This window comes from Eptesicus fuscus, chromosome 7 (assembly GCF_027574615.1).
Source record: "Eptesicus fuscus isolate TK198812 chromosome 7, DD_ASM_mEF_20220401, whole genome shotgun sequence".
NCBI classification, from domain to species: Eukaryota; Metazoa; Chordata; class Mammalia; order Chiroptera; family Vespertilionidae; genus Eptesicus; species Eptesicus fuscus.
In genome coordinates this window covers 103,326,509-103,349,684 of record NC_072479.1, presented here as the reverse complement: position 1 = coordinate 103,349,684, position 23,176 = coordinate 103,326,509, and the positions used below count along the sequence as shown (strand labels likewise).

The 23,176-nt window shown below is 43.8% G+C and overlaps 2 protein-coding genes across 6 annotated transcripts in view; both read right to left on the bottom strand.

The window, feature by feature from the left end:
- Positions 1–2,961: 2,961 nt before the first annotated feature.
- RBX1 (ring-box 1) lies at positions 2,962–15,076 on the bottom strand. Its single transcript, XM_008144582.3, has 5 exons — positions 14,968–15,076; positions 13,055–13,133; positions 9,276–9,346; positions 5,943–6,028; positions 2,962–3,152 (listed from the first exon to the last, which is right to left on the bottom strand). The coding sequence occupies exons 1-5, from the start codon at positions 15,043–15,045 to the stop codon at positions 3,140–3,142; spliced, it is 327 nt and encodes a 108-aa protein (XP_008142804.1). The 5' UTR covers positions 15,046–15,076; the 3' UTR covers positions 2,962–3,139.
- A 2,368-nt stretch (positions 15,077–17,444) lies between these two features.
- XPNPEP3 (X-prolyl aminopeptidase 3) overlaps positions 17,445–23,176 on the bottom strand; it is a 45,186-nt gene continuing 39,454 nt past the window's right edge. For 2 of the 5 annotated variants that reach the window (XM_054719556.1, XM_054719560.1), the window contains one exon: positions 20,892–21,225. The gene's annotated coding sequence lies outside the window, so the exon portion shown is untranslated. Of the gene's footprint in view, positions 17,693–19,426; positions 19,559–20,891; positions 21,226–23,176 lie in introns of those variants that run through there. The other 3 variants (XM_054719559.1, XM_054719558.1, XM_054719557.1) reach the window with 3 other exon arrangements.

Here is a 23,176-nt window from a genome sequence, read left to right as displayed (position 1 = left end):
CAAGAGTAGAATGAATAGAGGTTAATGATTAATGAAATGCAGAGGCAAAGGAGAGTATCTGAAATGCCTGTGGCTTCAGGAATGGGATGAGTGACAATGACATTAATACGGGAAAATGATCATAGGTCCGTTATTTTTGACATGCTGAGTTTGAGTGTCCGAGATACACCATCAGGGATAGACAATGGGCGCAACTGTGCAGCGGTCTGCTGGTAAATGACTAACAACAGGCTCTCTCGGGAAGAGACACTTTGATTCATCCCACTTCTGTGGATGAATACACTTCCAAGCTACCAACCCGAGGTTCCTGAAAGGGACTCTGGGAAGAGAGGCACACAATTAGCTGGCAGGAGCCCATCTGAGGGTCTGGTACACTGTTTGACTACAGGTGAGGATGAGGTCTCCCAGACCGAGACCAGAACCTTCAGGGGCAGACTGGAGAAGAGAAGCTCCTACAGGGCACAGCTGTTAGAAGGAAAACCAAGAGGGAATGGGCACTTCAAGATCAAGCCTAGTCTGGACCCTGCCAAGCTCTCCAGGATGTTTCCATCATTCATTCATTCTTGCAACAATCTCCTCCTAGACCAGTGATGGGCAACCTTTTGAGCTTGGTGCGTCAAACTTCGCCCAAAAACTGAGCATAACTCGGGTAGTGTGTCACTTTGAGGAAAAAACATCATTTTGCAAATGTTTCATCCTCGGCATGCGGCCACCTCAGTGGCCACGTGTCATCAGAAATGGCTGTGTGTCAGTGCTGACACGCGTGTCATAAGTTCGCCATCACTGTCCTAGACTGTGAGCTATTTGAGGGCAGAGACTTTGTCTAAGTTAGCTGTGTCCTCTAGGTAGAGCACATAGTAGGCATTCAGCAAATAATTCCACTAATTTCTTGAGGAAGATTTATGTCCACCACTTGCATAAGGCAACACAAAAATAACTGAGTATGTATGTTACCAGAAGACACTCTGGCTCAAGGTACATCTTCCCAGCGAGTGTTTAGACACCTCTTGCTTTGTCGTTCCCGCACCACTCCCGTTCTCCTGGCAACTGTTACCCGACATTCCAACTGCGAGGTTCTCAAGGCAGTCCCTCTTTTCTACATGCATCTACCAATTCGTCCAGTTATGGGCACCGGACCCAGCTGGGATTTTCAGAATCAGAACTTGGGAGTCCCTCTCAAGTGGCAGGAGCGGTGGGAGAAGGGGTGGCAGAGGTGTTGGCCTCTGTGGAGGAGCAGCAGTGAGAATACCAGCAGTGGTTCCCTGGTTAGACACGGTTAGGTCAGGCTGTATCCCTAGCCTTTTCTCCTGATCCATTCCATAGCCACATTCTTCAGTAAGTTTCCCTTTACCTAGGGAGGAGCTAAGTTTCTGTACTCGGCAACCGAGTCCTGACAAATACCCGGGAACTCACCAAATATACACTGTATAATGTCATCTGTGCGAAAAGCTAATGTGGTTTTCGCTACTGACAGTATTCATGCAGTTTAAGTGACCAGCGTATTTCTGTCCCAGGTGGAAGCCCTAAAATAACAGCAACAGTAGCAGCTACCTCCATGTGAGTGCTTGCTCCGTGCCAGGTGTGTGTGGTAGCTATAGTAAGTGGGGAAGCTGGGTTGGGTCCAGGTTTATCAAGACTTAAGTTCTTTTTTTTTTTAAATTGATTTCTTACAGAGAGGAAGGGAGAGGGATAGAGAGTTAGAAACATCGATGAGAGAGCAACATCGACCAGCTGCCTCCTGCATACCTCCTACTGGGGATATGCCCGCAACCAAGGTACATGTCCTTGACCAGAATCGAACCTGGGACCTCTCTATCCACTGAACCAAACCGGTCAGGGCAAGACTTCAAGTTCTTTATTACTAAGTTAGAGGCTCTCAAACTTTTTAGTCTCAGAATCCTTTTATGATCTTACAAATTGAAGACCTTAAAGAATTTTTGTTTGTATGGGTTATATCTATAGTTACCATAATGGAAATCAAAATTGAGAAATTTAAAAGGTTTATAAAAAACAAAACCCCATCACATTTAACATAATAAATATCTTTATTACAAGTAATTATTTTTAAAAACAAAAAAATTAGATGAATGGCACTGTTTTACATTTTTGCAGATCTCTCTGTATCTGACTTAATAGAAGACAGCTGCATCCTCATGTCTGCTTCTTCATTTAGTATGTTGCTTTGATTAAATTATATAAAGAAAAGCTACCCTCATACAGACAGGCAGTTGGAAAAGAAACTTCATGAACCTCCTCAAAGCATTTCAGGTGCCACCAGAACTCCTCTGGACCAGCGGTCGCCAACCTTTCGGACCTCCCGGACCACCAGTGGTTCTGCAGACCACGGGTGGGCGACCGCTGCTCTGGACCACACTTTGAGAAGCACCACAGTAACTAGACTGCTTCTCAGGTAAAGATTCAATACACAGACATTAAATATTATAACTGGCAAGTCCACCAGGGCCAACACATTTCAAACAAATTTCCAAAAGTGATGGTGGTGAAGGAAACTGGAGTTATCTTGTTAATTCAGTTTTAAGTGACATCAATTTTTAACTTGGTTTCATGTATTATTCTTTTTGCCAGCCAAGATTACCTATTAGATTTTTTTAAGTTTACTTTTCTAAACTAAGAGGAGAACGCAGTATGTCATACACAGAGCTAACATTTGTATAGTGCTTTTACAGTTTACAAAGCCTCTTTCTGTGCCCACATGATGCCAGTGAGTCCTCAGAAGCCACTTTATAGAGGAGGAAAGCTTGGAGCAGAGGCGACTTGCCCAAGATTGCCATCAGGAACCAGGATGTGGACAGAGCCTTGTGACCGAGTGATGTGCGCGCAGGACACCTCTGCTCTGGCTCTAGGGAACAAACGTCTCACTTTCACAAGCTGGCTGTCCGACCGAGAAGAGGGGACCCTATATTTATGTTCATGTTTTTCACATACACAAGAGACAGCATCTATTATAGAATCCAACTGGATTTTATTTGACACAGAACACAACAGGACTGCAGGAATAGCAAACTGAAAAGACAAAGCAGAAAAGACCCAGTTCTACCTAACTTACAATTAAGTAACAGGAGGGCAAGTCATTAAATGAATAACAAAACAGTTGAGCTTGATGGAGAATATTCTTTTTCTAGTGCCCATACCTGAAAGACAAAGTAAATTATTTTATTAATTCCTCAGTAATTTCCTGTTTTGAGACTATACAAGCTGTTTAAACATATGAGCAAATTGGATGAAAACTTTGAAGAGATGTAAGTGTGCTCCCTAACTGGGTTATGCCACTGGTCTCTTGCCCCTTTCATCTTCTCATCCTCTGTAATATCTTGCCTACTCCCCCACCCCCTTAGTGAAGGTCCCTCCCTGGGACTCAGCCATGCCCACCGGCCTCTCCTCCTAGTTACCCGAGAGATGCTGGGCAGTATGAGGGAGGTGAGAAGAAGTCAGAACTGGTGGTTGTGAAAGGGAACTCGACCTGCTGGCTCGAGTTAGTGGCTCAGACAGTTTGAGTTCTTGACCTCCCTGTACCCACGGCAGCCTTTTCTGCACCTCCACTCCAGTACGCAGGCAAGGCTGGGGTAAGGCAAGTATGAGAATAGTACCAGGGCGGCCTTCATTTTCAAAATCTACCACCAGGGGCCATTGCAGCTATGACTGTATTCAGCATCAGAAAGAGGAAAAGAACACACACAAAAACCCCACTACGGAATGTGGAAAACTAAGCATGAATTTCAAGTGGTTTTCGATTTCCCCTGAAGCCCAAATGTGGCTCTAATAAGATTATAAAAGTAAACAAGGCCGGGAAATTTCTTCACATATAAATGGATTTCTTGAACACAAAACTCTTCATTATCTTACTTCATCTTTTGTCCTGGTTCTTTCTGGGCAGTTAGCCTCTGATTAAAATATTCCATTATATGGATGAAAACCAGGGTATGTGAACTCCAGATCACTGCTTCGATCATTCTGAAAGGCTAGTAGGTCCTTAAAGGCTTGTTTCATAAGAAATCCACTTGAATATTGTCTAAAAAAAAGGTATGCCCAACTCCACACAGGGAAGAGCTGTAGTGTTTGCTAGTGAGCTGGAGAACACCCAGGAGCTGCCCATCGGGTTAAAGACTGCTGTGATCTGTTCCTTATGGAAGCATTTTCCGAATGCACTGAAAACCACTGCCTGGCCCTGATCGGTGTGCTCAGTAATTAGAGCACTGGCTTGTGAACCAAAGGGTCATAGATTCGATTCCCAGTCATGGGCATGTACCTGGGTTGCTGGTTCGCTCCCTGGCCCTGGTGAGGGTGCGTCTAGGAGGCAACCAATTGATGTGTCTCTTTCCTATCTTGCCACTCCCTCCCCTCCTTCCAACCTCTCTCAATGGAAAAAATAACCTCAGGTGAGAATTAACAAAAAAAGAGAAAACCACTCCCTGGCTAAGTCGCTGGCTGGATACAGTGACAGTGTCAAAGCCTCACATCCGGAATTCTTCACACTCCCCGGGGCTTGGGCTCAGCCCTGGGCATATATAAGGGGCAACACAAACAGTTTTGGTCCAAAACAGAACCCTGAGCCTGCTCTAGGGAAAAGCAAGTCACAAAGGCCTCTTGAGCACTCAGAAAAGTGCTTCCGCCTGGGCATGCACTACTGTCAAGGTTCCACTCAGAACGCAAGCTCCCCAAGAACAGGGAAGGGCCGTCTCAGACATCTGTATACCTTACACATTACCCAGCATGCACTTTGTTGAACAGAGAGCAATGGTATGAGTTAGATACTGAGTATTTGGCAGGTTTCTTAAAAATGAATATGCATTTGATATGACTTCCAAAACTCTTTACCTACGTAAATAACCCAGTCTAAAAGCAAAATAACTGTACCAATCAGGGATTTCTAAACACATACAAGCTAAAGAATCTTATTATTTTGTTTTTAAAAATAATTATATCCTATTAATCAAAACTCATATTGAAATAAAAATCCCCCTTCTCATAAAAATGTAAAAAATGCAACTAAATACTAATTTCCAACTATCAGAGTAGCTAAGATGGAAAATGAGTCTCCCACCTAGTCTTTTTAATCTCACTCCTGGAGGAAACCACCAGCAAGAGCTTCTTAGCTTTCCTGATTATCTCCATATTTGAACTTGCATATACTAGTATAGGGGTGTATATGCACTGTTTAGAGGGAGTGTAAATTAGTACATATTCTGAGGAAAGGAAAATCTGACACTATCAAAAATAAAAATGTACTCATTACTCAGAAATACCTCTTTTAAGAATTACTGTTTCAGATATATACTACTCACATATACACACCAAGGTTCATGTATAAGGATGCTCATCCCTACACATGATTTTTGACAGTGAAAAACTGGAAACCCAAATGTCTATCAACAGGAATTGATTATATAAATTATAGTACATCTACACAAAAACATACTCTGCAACCATTTGAAAGGAGGTAGTTTGACATGTGTGGATATGAAAAATCTCCAAAATGAAATGAAAAAGGAAGGTAAATTACTATATAAGATGCTCACATCTATGCTAAGGAAAAAAATTACATATGTATACCCACCCATATACAACATAACAAGTGCATATATGTATAATCAGGAAAGCTAAGAAGCCCTTGCTGATGGTTATCTCCATCACGATGTGATTTTGAAAATATTTAATAGTTTGCAGATCCTATGAAATTCTCTACTTTCATAGACCCAAGACAGTTGGGGAACTCTAGGCTGCAAACTTCTAATACTGGCCACACCTCTGTGGATTTTCCATACAAATGAGTGCCTTAAATAACCAAAAGCTAGTTTATAAAACAAGGTATTTCCATGGCTCCATGTTTTACGACTAGGCAGCCTTCAGCCTGAGGTGAGACAAAGAACAGCCCTGACCACAGAGCCCAGGTTTACAACATCGAAACAGCCAGAGACACCTACTTTTGGAATTCCCACTCTCTGTTGTCCAGCGGACACACCTGCCGTGTTTTGAGCCAGCGAGAGATGCAGTGGAAGTGAAAAGCATGCTGGAAGAAAAGATACATTTTATTAAAAATAACTGTGTAGGCTCAACCCTCTACTCACAATATGTCTCAAATGCAGTGGGTGGTTACACACAGGGGGCTGGAGAAGAACAATGGGAGACAAAAAACAATGAGAGGCCAAGGTCACACTCATACACTCTGACTAGGCACAAGGACATTCCCAATGAAACAGCTGCTAGAAATGTCACTACTACAGGAGGAAACTATTTAGGAAGAAGTGTATGTTCTAGCAGTGACTCCCTTTTTCTTAAGGAAAGATACGGTGGCTCCCTAGTCCTACTCGGCCCGTAAAGGATGCTTCTACACTCCTTGGACACATGCAGATGTCAAACCTCCCCATTCTTGGTCCCCAGCTGTACTCCCCTCTCCTTGGAGAAGAAGAACCCCAGGAGAAGAGCCTTCTCAGCCCCTGGTAGTGCACTGCCACCGCCACCCACCCAGAGCTGAGATGGGTACGTCTCCAACCTTCCCACACCCAGCTCAACTCTGTTAGAACCTGATTTCCAGATTTGTTCATAAACACAGTGCTATGACAGGACCTCAGTACTCAACACGCCTTTAATGGGCAAGGGGTTTTGTCTTTTAAGGGAATGACGTAAAAAAAATTAAGGTAAAAGGAAGTATTATGATGGGCAAACAGCCCATAAGCAGCTGAAAGAGCATCAAAGGACTTATTTCATGATCAAGACAGGAATTAAAAAGGCAAGAGTACCAAGAATACTGGCAACTGACACGGAGCTAGGAGTTAGCTTTCAGATCGGGGGAAAGGACAGCCTGTGTGCCCTGTACCCTAATGACCTGCAGATGCTAATCACAGCACCTCTGCAGCGGCCATTATCCCTCCCCTGCTCAGATGGGTAGAGTATTAAGGTACAAGTGGCAAGTGTCCCTCCTCATCTAATGTGTGATGGGGCAGCTGAGGTGGGGACAGGGGAGAAATGCTGACACTCAACCAAACAATGAAAGCTTTTGCAGGCTTGGATTAATAACAGTCTTGAAATCTGGTCAGTTATGTCTCCCATAACATGCATGGAACTTCAAAGAAGAATCACAATATGGACTATTATCTTGTGAACTGTCTTCTGACAAAATCAGAATTCTGTAATTAAGAGTGGAATCCATAGCTAATTCACTATGGATAGTCAACACAGTGACAGCTTTTGGAAGATCCCTTTCCTGTTGACTCTCATACAACCCATTACGGACAAAAAACCCCCAAACCAACAACAAAACCCCCCCCACAAAACTTATAAAAGGCAGAAAGCTGAGGCATTTTCCTCAATCACGGGGACAGACTCACCTAAGGTATCCAGACACCTTTCTCAACTTCTCAACCTCCCACCTCCCACCTCCCACCTCCCCAACAGGCACTCTGCAGCAGTCCAGGGTCCTTGTATGCCCCAATCACCTCAGAAAATGAGGGAAAGAGGGGATGCAAATGAGGCTACACGGCAGGTGACAGCAACTCTGAACCTGCCTGACCCCAACTTTCTTCCTTTCCTGTTAATAATCTAAGATATATTATGGAAATGTTGAGCAGTCTCCGAGTACACTGACCCGTCTTCCCAGTTTACAGCAGATGTTAACATATTCCATCATTGAGCATTACAGCAACTCTAGCAAGCAAGCATGACGGGTATTATCACCTCCATTTTATAGACAGGAAACTGAAACCCAGATAAGTGACCTGCCTATTTCATGGAACTGGTTTTAGTAAAAGACCCAGAACTAGAACCCATGACTAGTCCAAAGGTTTCTGCCACGCCATGCTGGCTCCTCTTTATGGCAGGCTGAGTAAGTCTCTCCTTAGCCAAATTTAGGGGAAGCTCACTCTCTTTTCCTTCTACCATAGAGTAACCTGGTTCTTAGTATATGCCTGAATGCCAGGGGAGCAAAGAGCCCGATATATTTTATTTCTTTATCCCCATAAGCAACAAACGCTGTTCCTTAGCCAATACAGGCTCCCGTGACACTGCCCAGAAGGCCCTGACAGAACTAAGACGGTAACCACAAGCTGCATGTGAGCCTCAAGCGCTGATAGCTGCTATCTCTTCAGTAAACACCACTACTCCCAATTGGTACTCATTTAGCAAACACTTATGCTTACTATGTGTTAGGAGGTGTTCTCAGCACTGTGAATTTAAAATCACTTCATTCTGATTAAACTCTATGCAGTCTACGGTTAGCCCTATTTTACATGGGGGAACCCACGCTGAGAGCTGTCAAATACCTGCCCGAAGTCACTTAGTCAGTCAAGTCACAAAAATAGGGAAGGGTGGTCTGACTCCAAGCCTCGTAGGTCTGTGCCATGCAGAGGGCTGTGGGTCCTCTGGATCCTTTGCACAGGAGGTCCAGATAGAACAATTTTAGCTCATCTGACTGGGACTATATGGCTATAAATGAATTTTAACACATGCTAGAAATAACATGTTTGATGTATGTTATCCTTCACAGCTGTCACATCCTGGAAGGCCGTACATTCAGTCCAACGATGCTGCACAAAACATTTCTGGCATGAGCCATGTTTAAAAAAGAACACCCCCAAAAAAATCCGAATATAGTACATTTGCCACACTTAAAATACACGCAAGCATGCACGCACACACAAACACTCAATTTATTCATCAAACTTAGTTCCACACCTGCCCTTAAAAAAAAATCTGTTTAGCCCTAGCCAGCTTGGCTCGGTGGATAGAGCGTCAGCTTGCGGACCGAAGGGTCCCAGGTTCGATTCCGGCCAAGGGCACATGCCTGGGTTGCGGGCTCGATCCCTAGTAGGGGGCATGCAGGAGGCAGCCGATCAATGATTCTTTCTCATCATTGATGTTTCTATCTCTCTCTCCTTTTCCCTCCCTCTCTGAAATCAATAAAGAAATATATTAAAAAAAAAAATCTGTTCAGAAGGTAAAGATTTCCACTAACAGGACAATATTCCAAAACCTGTGCCATAGGCTCTTGAAAGCAGTTCCCAAAGATTAATCTCCAAAATGTGGATAACAAAAGTGGGCCCACCCTGTATTAAGACAAACTAGTGCCTCTACAATAACTACTAATTCTTATCCTCTAACAGGTGAATAGCACAAAAGCTAATCTGTTAAACTATTTGTATAGCTTTTGGGAGAAAGTTGGGCTAGTCATTTTTTTTCTAGTTATTTTCAAGACTGGCAAAGCAGGAAAAGTGGTAATACATTTATACAAGCCATGCTGATAGGGAGAGATGTTTCCTTACATTACAGACTCCCCACGCAACGGTGCACTCTTCCGAAGTGGCAGATGCCTGGTTAGCTTGACACTCTATGCCTGCGGGAACAAGAGCAACAAGATCACAGACGGCAGGAGCAACCACCTTTTAATCTACAGCAGCCCTACCTGCACAATTACACAATGACATGCTTGGAGCGGGGTGCAGGGAGCGGTGGAGTAAAACTGAACAAAATCTCCAGTGATTAATTAGGCTTGTTTTTTTAATGAATGTGAAAAGGAGTGAAGAACAGATAAGGCAGAGATGTGACTTAACAGTATGCTTTGCAATGATTTCCTACCCTTGTTCAAGAACAGAGTAATGAAAGAAAAGGTACTTTTTAATTCTGAACATAGCCTGACTTGTCCAAATGAAAGTGATCCCTCCTAATTGGGTAAATCTCGTAAATTCAAAGTCACCTCATAACTCTTACTGTTCTGATTACTGGTATCTTTTCCCTGTTCTTGACAAATGCTTCCTTGTAGGCCCTCAGAACACCCAGGCTTCCCACGTGAAGCTCCGAAGCCTAAAGGAGTCAGGCAGACACATGTGAACTGGGACAGAAGTGCGAGAAGGGGGTGAAGAGACCTGCAGCAAGCTATACCCGCTCTGCACGAAGACGTCAAATCTTAGGTCTTTAAAACACTGTCAACACAGCAAATCTGTTCTGCCAGTGGGTTAGTGATCTGGGCCTGCCACTTAGTGACGCTTATGGCCAGAACAGGGGAACAGTCAACCAAAAGCACCAGACAAGCAACGTGGAAAGGGTTCCTATCATACCCCCGGCAAAGGCAGAAGCTTATTTCATGTGACATACAAAGCTTGGGAATTTTTTTTTTTTAGAGAGATCATGACATTCTTTTTAAAAAATATATATATTTTATTGCTTTTTTATAGAGAGTTAGAAACATCGATCAGCTGCCTCCTGCACACCTCCTACTGGGGATGTGCCCGCAACCAAGGTACATGCCCTTGACCAGAATCGAACCTGGGACTTTTCAGTCCGCAGGCCGATGCTCTATCCACTGAGCCAAACCAGTTAGGGCAGCTTTGGAATTTTTAAACTTCAATAAAAGCTAAGGAAGAAATGGCTTCATCTTGAAAGTGAACAGATGCCACACTTTCAAAACATTGATGAAGCTGTGGTTTTAGGAAGAGACTAACTTCTTATGGACGAAGGCTGGGTCTAAGCCTCTCTGGATGCCTTCTTCATCTGGAACTAGATTAGCTGAGGTAGTGGAGAAAAAACACCCAGTAGACTGTGTATTTAATCAATTCTGTAAGCCACCAAAAAATGGGGCAATATAAAATAAATACAGGCATGTAGTATCAATTTGGGCTCAAAAAAGGAAGTTTTCAGACCAAGAATGCTTTGTAGGAGAGTCCAACTGGGGAACAGCCATAATTACTCTTATTTATTTAAAGCTATGTATCTACGTATTCATTTAATGCCAGACCAGAATATATTATAAAATGGCCATTGTAAACCAAGAATCTTATTCTCATCTTTAATAAAATGTCTTTTTCAAGAATCATATTCCATTGGGGTGGGGGTGGGTGCAATGGTAAGATATGTATACATATAATACCTTAATTAAAAAAATTGGAAAAATAAATTAAAAAAAAAAAAAAAGGAAAGAAAAAAAAAATCATATTCCAGCCCTAGCCAGGTTGGCTCAGTGGATGGAGTGTCAGCCTGTGGACTGAAGGGTCCCAGGTTCGATTCTAGTCAAGGGCACATGCCCAGGTTGTGGGCTCGATCCCCAGTAGGGGACGTGCAGGAGGCAGCCAACCATTGATGTTTCTATCGCTCACTCGCTCTCCCTTCCTCTCCGAAAAAAAGAATCATATTCCATTTATTTTTGAAAGGAAGACAAGTCCAGTTGTGGCAATCAGATTTCTCTTTAGTGACTGTATTAAACAAAAGGGTATGTTTCTTAAGGATACAGATTTGATCTCAGTCATTCTTTTATTCTGGTGCCTAGCGAAAGGTCCAGGATATAATTATTTATTGAATGAATAAAAGATACAACTTGAAAATACTACTTTCATAATTTTTTGTTATAGGAGTTCAGTGTTCTACTTTTTCATTTGACATTTAAAATATATGATAAAGCAGGTGTCTAACTGAAGCCTACATTGATCCCTTAAGTGGTCAACTCTAAGAGAAGACAGAGTATCAACAGCCTTTGTCTGTTATCATCTTTCCAAGAAGTGCATTCTCTTCCACCTAGACAGACACACAACTTAAATATAGAGGTAAAAAAAAAAATCAGGATTATATAAAATCATGAACTATTTACAGAAGAGAGCCCCCCAAAAGTAAAATTTTCTTGGGTGTAACTCCTCATGAAAATGCATGGCCAAGAAATTGGCAAGCATGTAATCAAACACCCCACCCAAACACACTTAAAAACGTGCGTGTGTTTTCCTGTGATGAGATCCTTCTATCTGTATTAAACATCATGGTAGCTGCTGATCTGCTTGGACTGCTGTGTGAAAAGGCAAACAGGGTCAAACTCAAAGAAACCAAGGGCAATTAGCTACCAACACCTGCTATGATAGCTTTCCAACACCAAGTATTTGATGTGTGCTTTCCGAACTTCAATGATCGCAAACTATCCCTCAATTCTGTGTTTTTAGTATTCAACCAGAGGCCCAGTGTGTGGGGTCCCTCAGCCTGGCCCGTGCCCTCTCGCAATCTGGGACCCCTTAGGGGATGTCGGACAGCCGGTTTCGGCCCGCAAAGCGGCTGGCAGCCAGGGAGGAGCCCGAGCCCAGGCTGGACACCACACCGCTCCCGCTCATCTGGGCCCTGGGCCCCGCTGCACCTGCCACTGCCGCTTGCATCTGTGGCCGCTTGCATTTGTGGCTCACATTTAGATTGGATAGTGGTGGGTTAGACCAAGGTAGGGGGGAGAAGAGGCAGAGCATATTCCAGGCAAAAAGAACAGTATATGTAAGGGATCTAAAAAAGACCATGGATACTTCAAGAATAGAAAGCCAGAGACACTACCAGAGTGAGCAGGAGAGTGAGTTAAGATGAAGTTGGAGAGGCAGGTGAGTGATTTAAAAAATAACTACCATAATTTCAATTCTAGAAAGTTGAAATTTCTTTGTCCCATTCCCGATCTCAATAACAAACCATTTTAGTACCTGGATGAAAAAGTAATCTCAACTCTTCCTGGTGTGGTCAACATTCTGGCCCCTATTTCTAAGTTAGTCCACCAATAGCTATAATCAAATCCGCCATGTGTGGTGGAATATGTGGAGATTTGAACAAAATGTCTTTAGTGTAATTAATTGTCTGTTTAGATGTTGGCAGTGATGTCCTCTTAACTGTGATTGGGGCTAAGACTGAAAATTCTTACTTCTTAGGCTTCTTTTATTTATATATCTTGCCCAGCAGAAACTAGCTCTGATTGAATATTTTAGCTCAAAGTTTACTTTCTTCCTTTCACCTTTGCTTTTGAGTCTGTGTATGAGATGGAAAATGTAGAGGACTCAACAGTGCCTCTGGGTCCACAATTCATTCTAAGTGTGGCCTTGTCGTCTTTAGACTGAACAGATTTATTCTGAGATGGGTATGCCTCCAGAACATCATAAAAAACTACTCTATTTCAAACATACCAATGGGCTAGATGCAGAAGACCCCAAGTGCTCTGCCTGTGCTTTATATTTCATTGTGAAGAATAAAACTGGTCACATCAGGATAGCCACAATCTGTAAACTTCTCAATTTCCTCCCATCCTCCTGCAATTACTTACAAAGATCCATAATGTGGTTCCTGCAGATGGCACAGTTATCAACCACAATATCCCAGGCCCAGAGGGCTACTGCATTCCACTGCAAAGAGAAAAACGGGGGAACAAAACACTCTCCTTGTAATGCACAAACACACACTGTAGGATTTCATGCTACATAGTTTGGCACATTAATTCAGTCTTATATTAGATGGCAACAGCAAGCTACACATATGCTCAACCATTCTCCAAATGGTTGAGTGTATCAACATAGAAATTAATGAGTCACCATTTAATCTTACCTTTTTTCTACAGCTTAAAATAATTTCATCATGAAGCAAATCAGGAATAATTTCTAAGTGCCTGTTTCAGGTTTAATAAGCACAGAGTTGAATTACTGTGCAGTTGCAGAAGAGATCAATGTCTGCATAAGTTAATATCTGCTCTTCCAGGCGGCTTTGGATGCAGGAGTAGGGAGGTGAACGCTAGGTACAGAATGAACCAAGATGCTGACTGGATCATAAAATGGGTAATCGTGGGATAAGCTGGATAACTAATTACCCAGTGTCAGTACACAGAACAAGGTCATCACTTAAATCTTACAAGATTTACTTCATAACAAACTCTAGAATTCACCAGAATTTGACTTAGCTCCTACCATCAAATAACCCGATGTTTTCTACTTTTCACACTCAGACTCTATTAAGAAAAATTCCCCAATAAGAGTTTATTTAAATTGGCATTGAAGTAACTCAACCTCCTGGCTTCTGCAATTATAAATATTCCCAAACTTCCTTTTTACCCACTAATTTGGGGCCGCTTTCCAAACTGTCATCTTTTTCAATCCAGTTCTCAGTAACTTCAGCACTTTTCACGCGATAGCTTCAACTTGGAGGAAAAAGATCCTACTTCTATTATTCTTCAATATGGCTGCTGGCTGTAACTGAGCACGCAGTGCCCACAATGAAACGCCAGAAGCAGCTGGAGGGGGGAATACTGTCTGCGTTTGGCCTAATGGTACAGGAATAACACCGTCCCTGCTTCACAATCTTCACTTCGAACAGATTTATTTTATCTGAGGCGGGACTCGGCACTTTTCTCCCAATCTCTTAGCAAACCACCACTCTAAGGCATTTCATGCAAAAAGACACGTCCCATATTTTTTTTGCTTTTCCACTCTTAGCAGGTCGTTCGCAACTATTACTCAAACCTTCCTTAAAAGATACAATTTGGGCTCGCATTTTCTTTTTAACGAATTCCACCAGGCTTTTTTTTTTTTTGGAGGGGGATTCTGGATGTGATATGACCGGGGTGGCTTGTTGTTACAAACCAACACACCGCCCAAAAGCAAGAGTTACACTCAAGACACTTACTCGGCGGGGCTCGGGACAGAGAAGGAGCTAATGGTATTGGACGCCTCGATTAGGCGAGGCCGGGTATGGGTCCCTCAGGGCGAGGGCCCCCCAATTTCGGAAAGGGGCGGGGCAGGGAAATCAGCCCGGCTCCGCAGAGGCCTCCAAGGCGGTAGTACTTCAGGTTCCCGGCTTTCGCTGCACTGCCCCATCCTCCACCCTCCGCACCGCTCCGACTCCCCCTTCCACCCACCCCGCCCTCCCCCAACACCACCACCACCACCACCACTCCAGTGACAGCTCAGACGCTTGGCTCCCTCAGCCCACTCGCAACTCCGCATATCTCAATAAGCACCTTCGTGATTGGCCCCTCAGCCTCTAAGTGAAACCAATACTGACATAGACAGTGGGCCACAGTCATGCCGATCAACCCTAAAACCCGCCCCCCAGCTTCCTTTCGTGGTACCCGGTCCTAGGAACGCCCAGAAATGAAGCCCTTTCCCCCGCGCCTCGGTCATCCTAGGGCCTGCCAGCCATATCCGCGCCTCTCTAACTTCCCTAAGGAAGGCGCTGGCGAGACCCAACCTTTTTCACTTCAAAGCGCTTCTTCCCCGCGCCGCTGTTGGTGCCGCTCGGGGTGTCCACATCCATCGCTGCCGCCATTTTGGAAACACACGGTCTGCCGGCCAGCCACTGCGCCTGCGCACCAGTGCCCTGGCTCCTCCCCCCGCCCTGGCTCCTCCCCCTACGCCCCACCCCTTACTGGCGCGAGGGGGTGTGTGGGCGGGGCCCGTGGCCACGCCCCTTAAAGGCGCTGGCGGAGGTTTTCCCCCCTCCTGCGTCGGCTGGGGAGGAGGCGGTGGCCCGAGCGGCTGGGGCGAGGCCGGGCGGGGCCGGGCCGACGTGAGCGTGCGGGGTGGAAAAGCTCGAAAGGACTCGCTCTCGTCGCCCTCCCGCGGGAAGGCCCCGGCCACACTGCTTCAGCTGGGGCGGCGGCTGTTTCCTCCGCCGGGACCGCGACCTGCGGCCCCAGCCCCGCCCCGCCTCCCCGGCCACCCCGCCGCTCGCGTGCCGGCGGGTTTTCCTCCTCCTTCTGCCGGGAAAGGGGTGAGGGTGGGCGGCCTCCCTCTTGCTGCCGAAACCCGAGTCCACACTCGGGCCGTTCGCAAATCGTGACCGGCTCCCGAGCCAGGCCCGAGATGCTGCCTCCCTTGGAGGCCTGAGGCCGGGGGAGCCGGGGCCCTGGCATCGTTTGGTTTCGAGTCCAATTCGGGAAATGCTCAGGAAGCTCACGGAACGTCCTCGCCAGGGACAGACCGAGCAGGCATTCCGCAGCTCCGCCGTCACCTGCCCGCCCACCTGAAACAACGAGGAAGGAGACTCAGGAGCCATCGCTAGCCCGCCGCTACGCCCCAGAATGGCCTTTGCTTAAGGAACACGATTTGACGCACTTGAGCACACGTTTCCTGGACCTCAATTGGTCATCTATGGGGTTCTTTCTCCCTAAATTCGATCCTCTTTCCGCTTCTCTAGCCATAGCCATATCTTTAGTCTTGGATTTGTGTGACCCATTCAGCTATTTATTCTTACCGGACTTCCCTTCCCAGCCCAAACACCTGTACTTCATGTCACCCTCAGACCAGGACCTCTTTCTGTATCTCTAACCTTGCAGAGGTATAACTCCAATCACTTCTAAATCTTGTATTGGCTTAGTTGAAATCGCATATTTTCTCTTGGAAGAAAATCGGAGAGCAATGAAGTGTGTTGACTCCATTGCTAAACCAGAATAACTGCAATTTGTTTCCCGTCTTAGTCATAAACAGGTACAACGAATCCGTGAAAACATTACAGCTTTAACCAGACTTGGAAGGGAAAGGAACCCTACAAAGTTTTTCTTAGCTCAAGTTTTGTTAATGATTCCATGTTAAGATTTCTGTCATCTATTTATTGTGTCCTTGCAGGCCCCTATATGAAGACTAGAAACCTTTAGTAAATTAAGATATTGAAGGCATATTTATCCTTCATTCAACGAGTTCATTGAGTATGATCCAGGTCCTGACATAAAGAGAAGAGAGGCAGTGATTAAGGTGTCAAACTCCTAGTAAGGAAATGACATGTCAATGAACAGATACAAGGACACAATAAATAGATGACAGAAATCTTAAAACTAACAACACTGAAAATTATTTTTAAGACTTTTAATAAGTAGACATACCATGTTCATGGATGAAAAGATTCATCATAGTAAAAAGTTCAGCTTTCACCAAATTAGTATACAGTTTTAACACAATTCCTCTCAAAATCCCAGGAAGTTTTTTTTTTTTTTGTAGTTTCAGGTAAAATTATTCTAAAATTTATATGGAAAGGCAAAAGCACTACAATAGCTAAAATAATTTTGAAAAGGAAGAATCACTAATTTTGAAAATCAAGAATCTTTTTGAAAAGGAGTTACTTTACCTGCCTATAAGACTTACTTTGCAGCTACAGTAATCAAGACTGTGTGCTATTGGTAGAGGAACAGACATATATGTCAATGGGACAGAACAGAAAACCCAGGAAGAGGTCCACCCAAATATGCTCAACTAAATTTTAACAACTACGCAAAAGCAATTCCGCGGAGGAAAGGTTGCATTTTCAACAAATGTTGCTGGGGCAATTAGACATCCATGGGCAAAGAAAACAACACATGGCGGTAGACCTAGTCTCACACCTTATACAGAAACTAGCTCCTCATGTATCATGAACTTAAATATAAAACATAGTATAAATATAAAATATAAAACTCTTGGAATAAAACAGTAGGAAATTTGCAGGATTTAGGGCTAGAGTTCTTAAGACTTGACACCAAAAACATGATCTATAAAAGGAACAATTGATAAGTTGGACTTAATCAGAATTTAAAACTTTTGCTTTGTGACTCTGTTAATAGGATGGAAAGACAAGCTACAGACAGAGAGGAAGTTTTTGCAAGGCACATATGTGATAAAGCGCTAATATCCAGAATATAGAAAGAACTCTTAACAGTCAACAGTCAATAATCAAATGATCCAGTTAGGAAATGGGCAAAAGACAAAGAGCTATTTCATCAGAGGATATACAAATGGCAAATAAACACAGAAAGAGATGTTCAACATAAATGGCCATTACAGAAATGCAAATTAAAGCCACAATTAGATGTCAGTCCACACCTATTAGAATGGCTAAAGTATAAAACAAAACAAGACACCGTGACAACGCCACGGTTGTAGAGAATGCAGAGAAACTGGATCCCTCATCCATTGCAGGTGGAATGCAAAATGGAACAGCCACCCTGGAAAACAATCTGGCAGTATATCTGAAAGGTAAACATGCAACTACCGTACAACTCAGCAATTGCAGTCCTGGACATGTATTCCAAAGTATAAAAACTTCTATTCACATAAAAATCCATACACAGATGTTAGCAGCTTTATCTATAATAGCCCCAAACTGGAAACATCCAGATGTCCTCCGATGGGGGTATGGTTAAATTGTGGTACATCTATACCACTTGGCTGTAAAAAGGAATGAACTATTGTTACATGCAACTGATGATTCTCCAGAGAATTATGCTGAGTGAAAAAAAAGCCAATCCCACAAGGCTACATACTGTATAAGTCTATTTATGTAACATTCTTCAAATGACAAAATTATATAAATGGAGGACAGATTAGTGCTTGCCAGGAGTAGGGTAGGAGGTGGGAGGGAAGTGGGTGTGGCTCTAAAAGGGATCCCTGTGGTGATGGCAGTGTTGTATCTTGACCATCTCTCTGTCAATATCCTGGGTGTGATATTGCACTATAGTTTTGCAAGATGTTAGCATTGGAGAAAACTGAGTACAGCACACACAGGATCTCATATGTAGAATCTACAAATTATCTCAAAATAATAAACTTAATTAAAAGAAAATGGAGGCACCATTTTAAGCTACAAACAGCACTGAATAAGGTATAATCTCTGCTTTAGAGGAGCTCACAGTCTATTTCATGAGGAGCTGGGCACACAGACACAATGTTTCCAGTTTGGGACTTTCTATCATTCTCCAACCTTGTTTTTGGTAGAAAACGTCCTCCTGATCCCCTTTGTTTGTCCCTCACCACCCATTGGATGTGATCAGGCTCAGCTGCATAAGTTGCAGGGCCCCATGCAAAATGAAAATGCAAGGGTCCTTGTTCAAAAATTATTAAGAATTTCGAGAGAGCAACAGCAGAGCATTAACCCATGTGCAGGGCCATTCTGAGCCCAGAGGCCTGTGTGACTTCAGCCATCACACTCTTGTGATGCTGGTCCCACTTGTGATTCTGGTAGGGTTGCCAATCACCCTCCCACCTCCCTTGGCAGGAGATGGTCCCAAATTACCCAAGGGTGGCCATTCATATCTCATTACCCTGGTTACTTCTACCAGAATCCTTCCAGGGAAGTCATATCTAATGAAGCTGGGAAAGAAGGAACTTTTCCATCCTCTGGGATGAGTTGTTTATTGAACAGACTAGAGGCCCAGTGCATGAAATTCATGCACTTGGAGGGGGGTCCCTCAGCCAGGCTTGCGCCCTCTTGCAGTCCAGGAGCCCTTTGGGGAGGTCCAATGGACATCCTTAGCCCTGCCACGGAGGTGAGCCAGGCTTCTGGCTGAGCGGTGCTCCCCCCGTGGGAGCACACTGACCACCTGGGGGCAGCTATTGCTTTGAACGTCTGCCCCCTGGTGGGCAGTGTGCATCATAGCGACCAGTCATTCCTCCGTTTGATCGATTTGCATATTAGCCTTTTATTAGGTAGGATGGTCTTTGGTTGACCGACCCATGATCAGGGCCAGGGAGGGACCGCAGGAGGGCTCCAGGGCATGTCCGGCCCATCTTGCTCAGTCCTAATTGTCCAGACCCCAGCAGCAAGCTAACCTACTGGTCGGAGCATCTGCCCCTTGGTGGTCAGTGCAAGTCATAGCAAGCAGTTGAGTGGCCTTAGCATATCATTTGCATATTACGCTTTGATTGGTTGAACAGATGAACAGATGACCAGACACTTAGAATATTAGGCTTTTATTATATAGGATATTTATTGGGTACCTACCATGTGCCAGGCCTGGTCCTGCATGTAGGAGTTACAATGGTGAACAAGATGTGTACAGATAGTCCTAGACTCTCCTCACGTAGCTTATGTCCTACAGATAAAGGCAGACAACAGTAATGATGATATATTGGGTTAAATGCAAAATCAAAGAAAAGGTGGAGATGCTATGAGCCAAATACATATGATTCCTATTCTATAAGCGAGGAACATGCAGGTAAGAGAAAGTTAAGAAAATTATCTTAAGGTGAGAGAGCTGGTACATGGCCAAGGAGGGATTCTAACCCAGGTGTGTCTGACACCAGCTGCACCATGGCAGTCAGGATCTCTGAAAATTGGAGTGCTCACTTGCAGAAGGTGGGAAATAGCACAGTGCAGCAGGGCTGTTCAGGGCTCAGGTGCTGAGCTGTAGTTCAGTTCAAATCCTGGCTTGGACAAATTACTTGAACTTCTGAAAGTATTGCTTTCCTCATTTATAAAACAAGGTGTGAGCCCGGCCTGCATGGCTCAGTGGTTGAGCATCAACCTATGAATCAGGTGGTCATGGTTCGATTCCCAGTCAGGGCATATGCCTGATCAATGATTCTCTTATCATTGATGTTTCTCTCTCTCTCCCCCTTCCTCTCTGAAATCAATAAAAACATACTTTAAAGTAAATAAATAAAAATAAGGAGTGATAAGAATTGCTGCTGCACAGATTAAATGAGATAATGCACTCTGATGACCTAATGAGAGTTCAGTGAGTGTTAGGTTTACAAATCAGTTTCAAGTTCAAGAAACTGAATTCCATCCAGATCTACTTACGATATGACGTTGGGTGAGTCGCATGCTCAGGGAGCCCATTTTCCTCATCTGTACAATGAGGTTAGTGACGTGGCTCACAGACTCAACATAAGCATAAGTGAGATAATAAAGTATAAATGAAAGTGCTATAACGTGTGGGCAAATTCATTATAAAACTCATGGGGTATCTTCTCTGACCAATGGGCTCGACTCCCTTCACAAATGGAGCCCATCCTTCCTCCTTCGTGTCATCCCTGTAACTCTGTTATGACATGATACTCACTGCTTTGTAATGATTTTATTAAAATATATTTTTATTGATTTCAGAGAGATAGGGAGAGGGAAAAAGAGAGAAACATCAAGGATGAGAGAATCATTGATTGGCTGTCTCCTGCACGCCCCACTCTGGGAATGGAGCCCGCAACCCAGGCATGTGCCCTGACTGGGAATCAAACCATGACCTCCTGGTTCATAGGTTGATGCTCAACCACTGAGCCATGCCGGCCGGGAGCTATCATGATTGTGTGACAGAAGTTAATGAACACTCTGTAAAATAAAATATTTTGTAAATAAAAATATTCTCCAAGTTAAAGCAGTAAACTCTAGATTTGAAAATAACACACATGTGCGCCATACATTTTTATTGTTTTATGATTTATTTTTTAAATGGCAGTAACAAATACTTTTCCCTTGTTGGGGAATGAGATAACTATTTTCAATGGCAAGGGCCTTAAAAGTAACAGCGTTTTATCCAAATCGAATTTATATAATTGCACAAAAGTCATACAAAGCATTAAGAAATGCTCACAAAGACTACAGTTCTCTTAGATCCTCATGAGCACACCCCAAGAGGCCTTGAGTTCATGGGGACCCCTGATCCGAACATCAGTGATGCTCACCCCAAGCTCCTCCGTGACAGAGGCAGAGGTCAGAAGAGCAGCCAGGAGAACCCAGAAGCTTTGCGACAACGGAATTCTGCTGTAACGATAGGGTTTCATGATGTATTCACTTCCTCATTTTATTAAGGGCATAAAACACTTTACCTTGAAGCATATTTGCCCAGGCTTAAAACTTAACCCTAACAGCTTAAATTTAAAAAATTAACTAAACCATAAAAACCTCTTCCAAGCACATGCTGCCACCATCCTGGGCCAATACATACATGCACAAACAAGTCACATTGTCACTCAGTTTCCAACACACACACAGTCACATTGTCATCTATTATATGCCAGTGGGGGGATGGCAGAGAGGGTCTTAATCCAATGGTTTTATTGGTAGCAACTGTTGGAAACTGTGCTAAAAAGGACTGAGGTCACATATGGGCCGATGGGACAGACACTATGCTTTACTTGTGATCTCTGGCATGGGTACAGGAGAGGGAGAAGCAGATCTCATGCATCAGATTTGTAATCTACTACTAAGAAAGCTCAAGAGGGCATTGGTTACATAAGTTTAAAAAATATTTTTTAACTCAGTTTTTCTATTTAATTAGTTACGATGTCTTTATCTGAGAATTTAACTTGTTTCATGGATTTTTTCACCCGAGATGTTTTTATTGATTTGAGAGAGAGAAAAAGGGAGGGAGGGAGAAACATAGATCAGTTGCCTCCTGTACATGCCCCAATTGGGGATCAACTTGCAATCTAGATATGTGCCCTGACCGAGAATGGAACTGCAACCCTATTTTTTTGATGTACGGGATGACATTCCAACTAACTGAGCCACCCAGCAGGGCTGTTTCATGGATCTTAAACTCAATTGAGATATAATGTCTATGTTAGTTAGGAGTTTTCTCTTTCCGACCTTATAAAAATCAGTAAGAAAATAATGTTTTGAAAGAAGACCCACACCAAGAACTTAAGAGTCACCATCAGAAGTAACTTTCTAACTTGGATGTTATGACTATGGGAAGGGTGAATTCTTACTCCACAGTCCATTTCCTGATTTTGGGGGTAATAGTAAGTAATGCCTGAAATAAACACATAAAAGTATGCGGCACAAGAAAAAAAAAAGTATGCGTATGCGGCAGCTCTGGCCGGTTTGGCTCAGGGTTGGAGTGTTGGTCTGGGTACAGAAGGGTCTGGGTTCAATTCCCATTTAAGGGCATATACCTAGGTTGCAGGCCCGGACCCGGCCAGCCCAGGTCAAGGTGTGTGCAGGAGACAACTAATCAATGTGTCTCTCTCACATCAATGTTTCTCTCTCTCTCCCCCTTTCCCTCCCTTCCACTCTAAGAATCAATGGGAAAAATATCCTGAGGTGAGGATTAATAAAAAACAACAAAGTATGCGGCAGAGAGAACTAGCTATGCTTCCTTCATTTAGATGGTATTGTTAAAGATCCAATCTCATCTATTCAGTTCAGGGAGAAAAATCCCAGTGGAACATTTAAAAGATTTTTTGTTTTGTTATATTTTTATTGATTTCAGAGAGGAAGGGAGAGGGAGAGATAGGTAGAAACATCAATGATGAGAGAGAATCATTGATTGGCTGCCTCCTGCACACCCCTCTACTGGGGATCGAGCCTGCAACCTGGCATGTGCCCTTGACCGGAATCGAACCTGGGACCCTTCAGTCCGCAGGTCAATGCTCTATCCACTGACCCAAACTGGCTAGGGCTGAAAGATTTTTAAAAATTAAAGTTTTCATTATAGGAGAGAGCCTGGTGTATATATATTAAGTATTTATTATACTTCATGAAGGGAAATGTGGGGCATATCTGTGGTGTGGCGAAGAATGGATGAAGTTCCTGCACTGTGCACGATTATCTGCTCACAGATCCTGGATCTATCCGACAGCCCCTAAGACGCTGCTCTGAGATGTTCACTATGTCATCTCGTGATGGTTCCGATACTCTGAATCAAATGTTTAGCTGCGGTGGTTCATCTGGGACTCAAAGGACAATATTCTTGGATCAGGGACTCCAC

Bases quoted from the DNA above. Each gene is read 5' to 3' on its own strand.
- RBX1 (XM_008144582.3), bottom strand. From the start codon at position 15,045: ATGGCGGCAGCGATGGATGTGGACACCCCGAGCGGCACCAACAGCGGC. The intron at 9,347-13,054 runs GTAAGTAATTGC...TTGTTCCCGCAG, and splicing joins GAACCACATTATGGATCTTT to GCATAGAGTGTCAAGCTAAC. The intron at 6,029-9,275 runs GTAAGGAAACAT...CTTTTCTTCCAG, and splicing joins TTGCGTGGGGAGTCTGTAAT to CATGCTTTTCACTTCCACTG.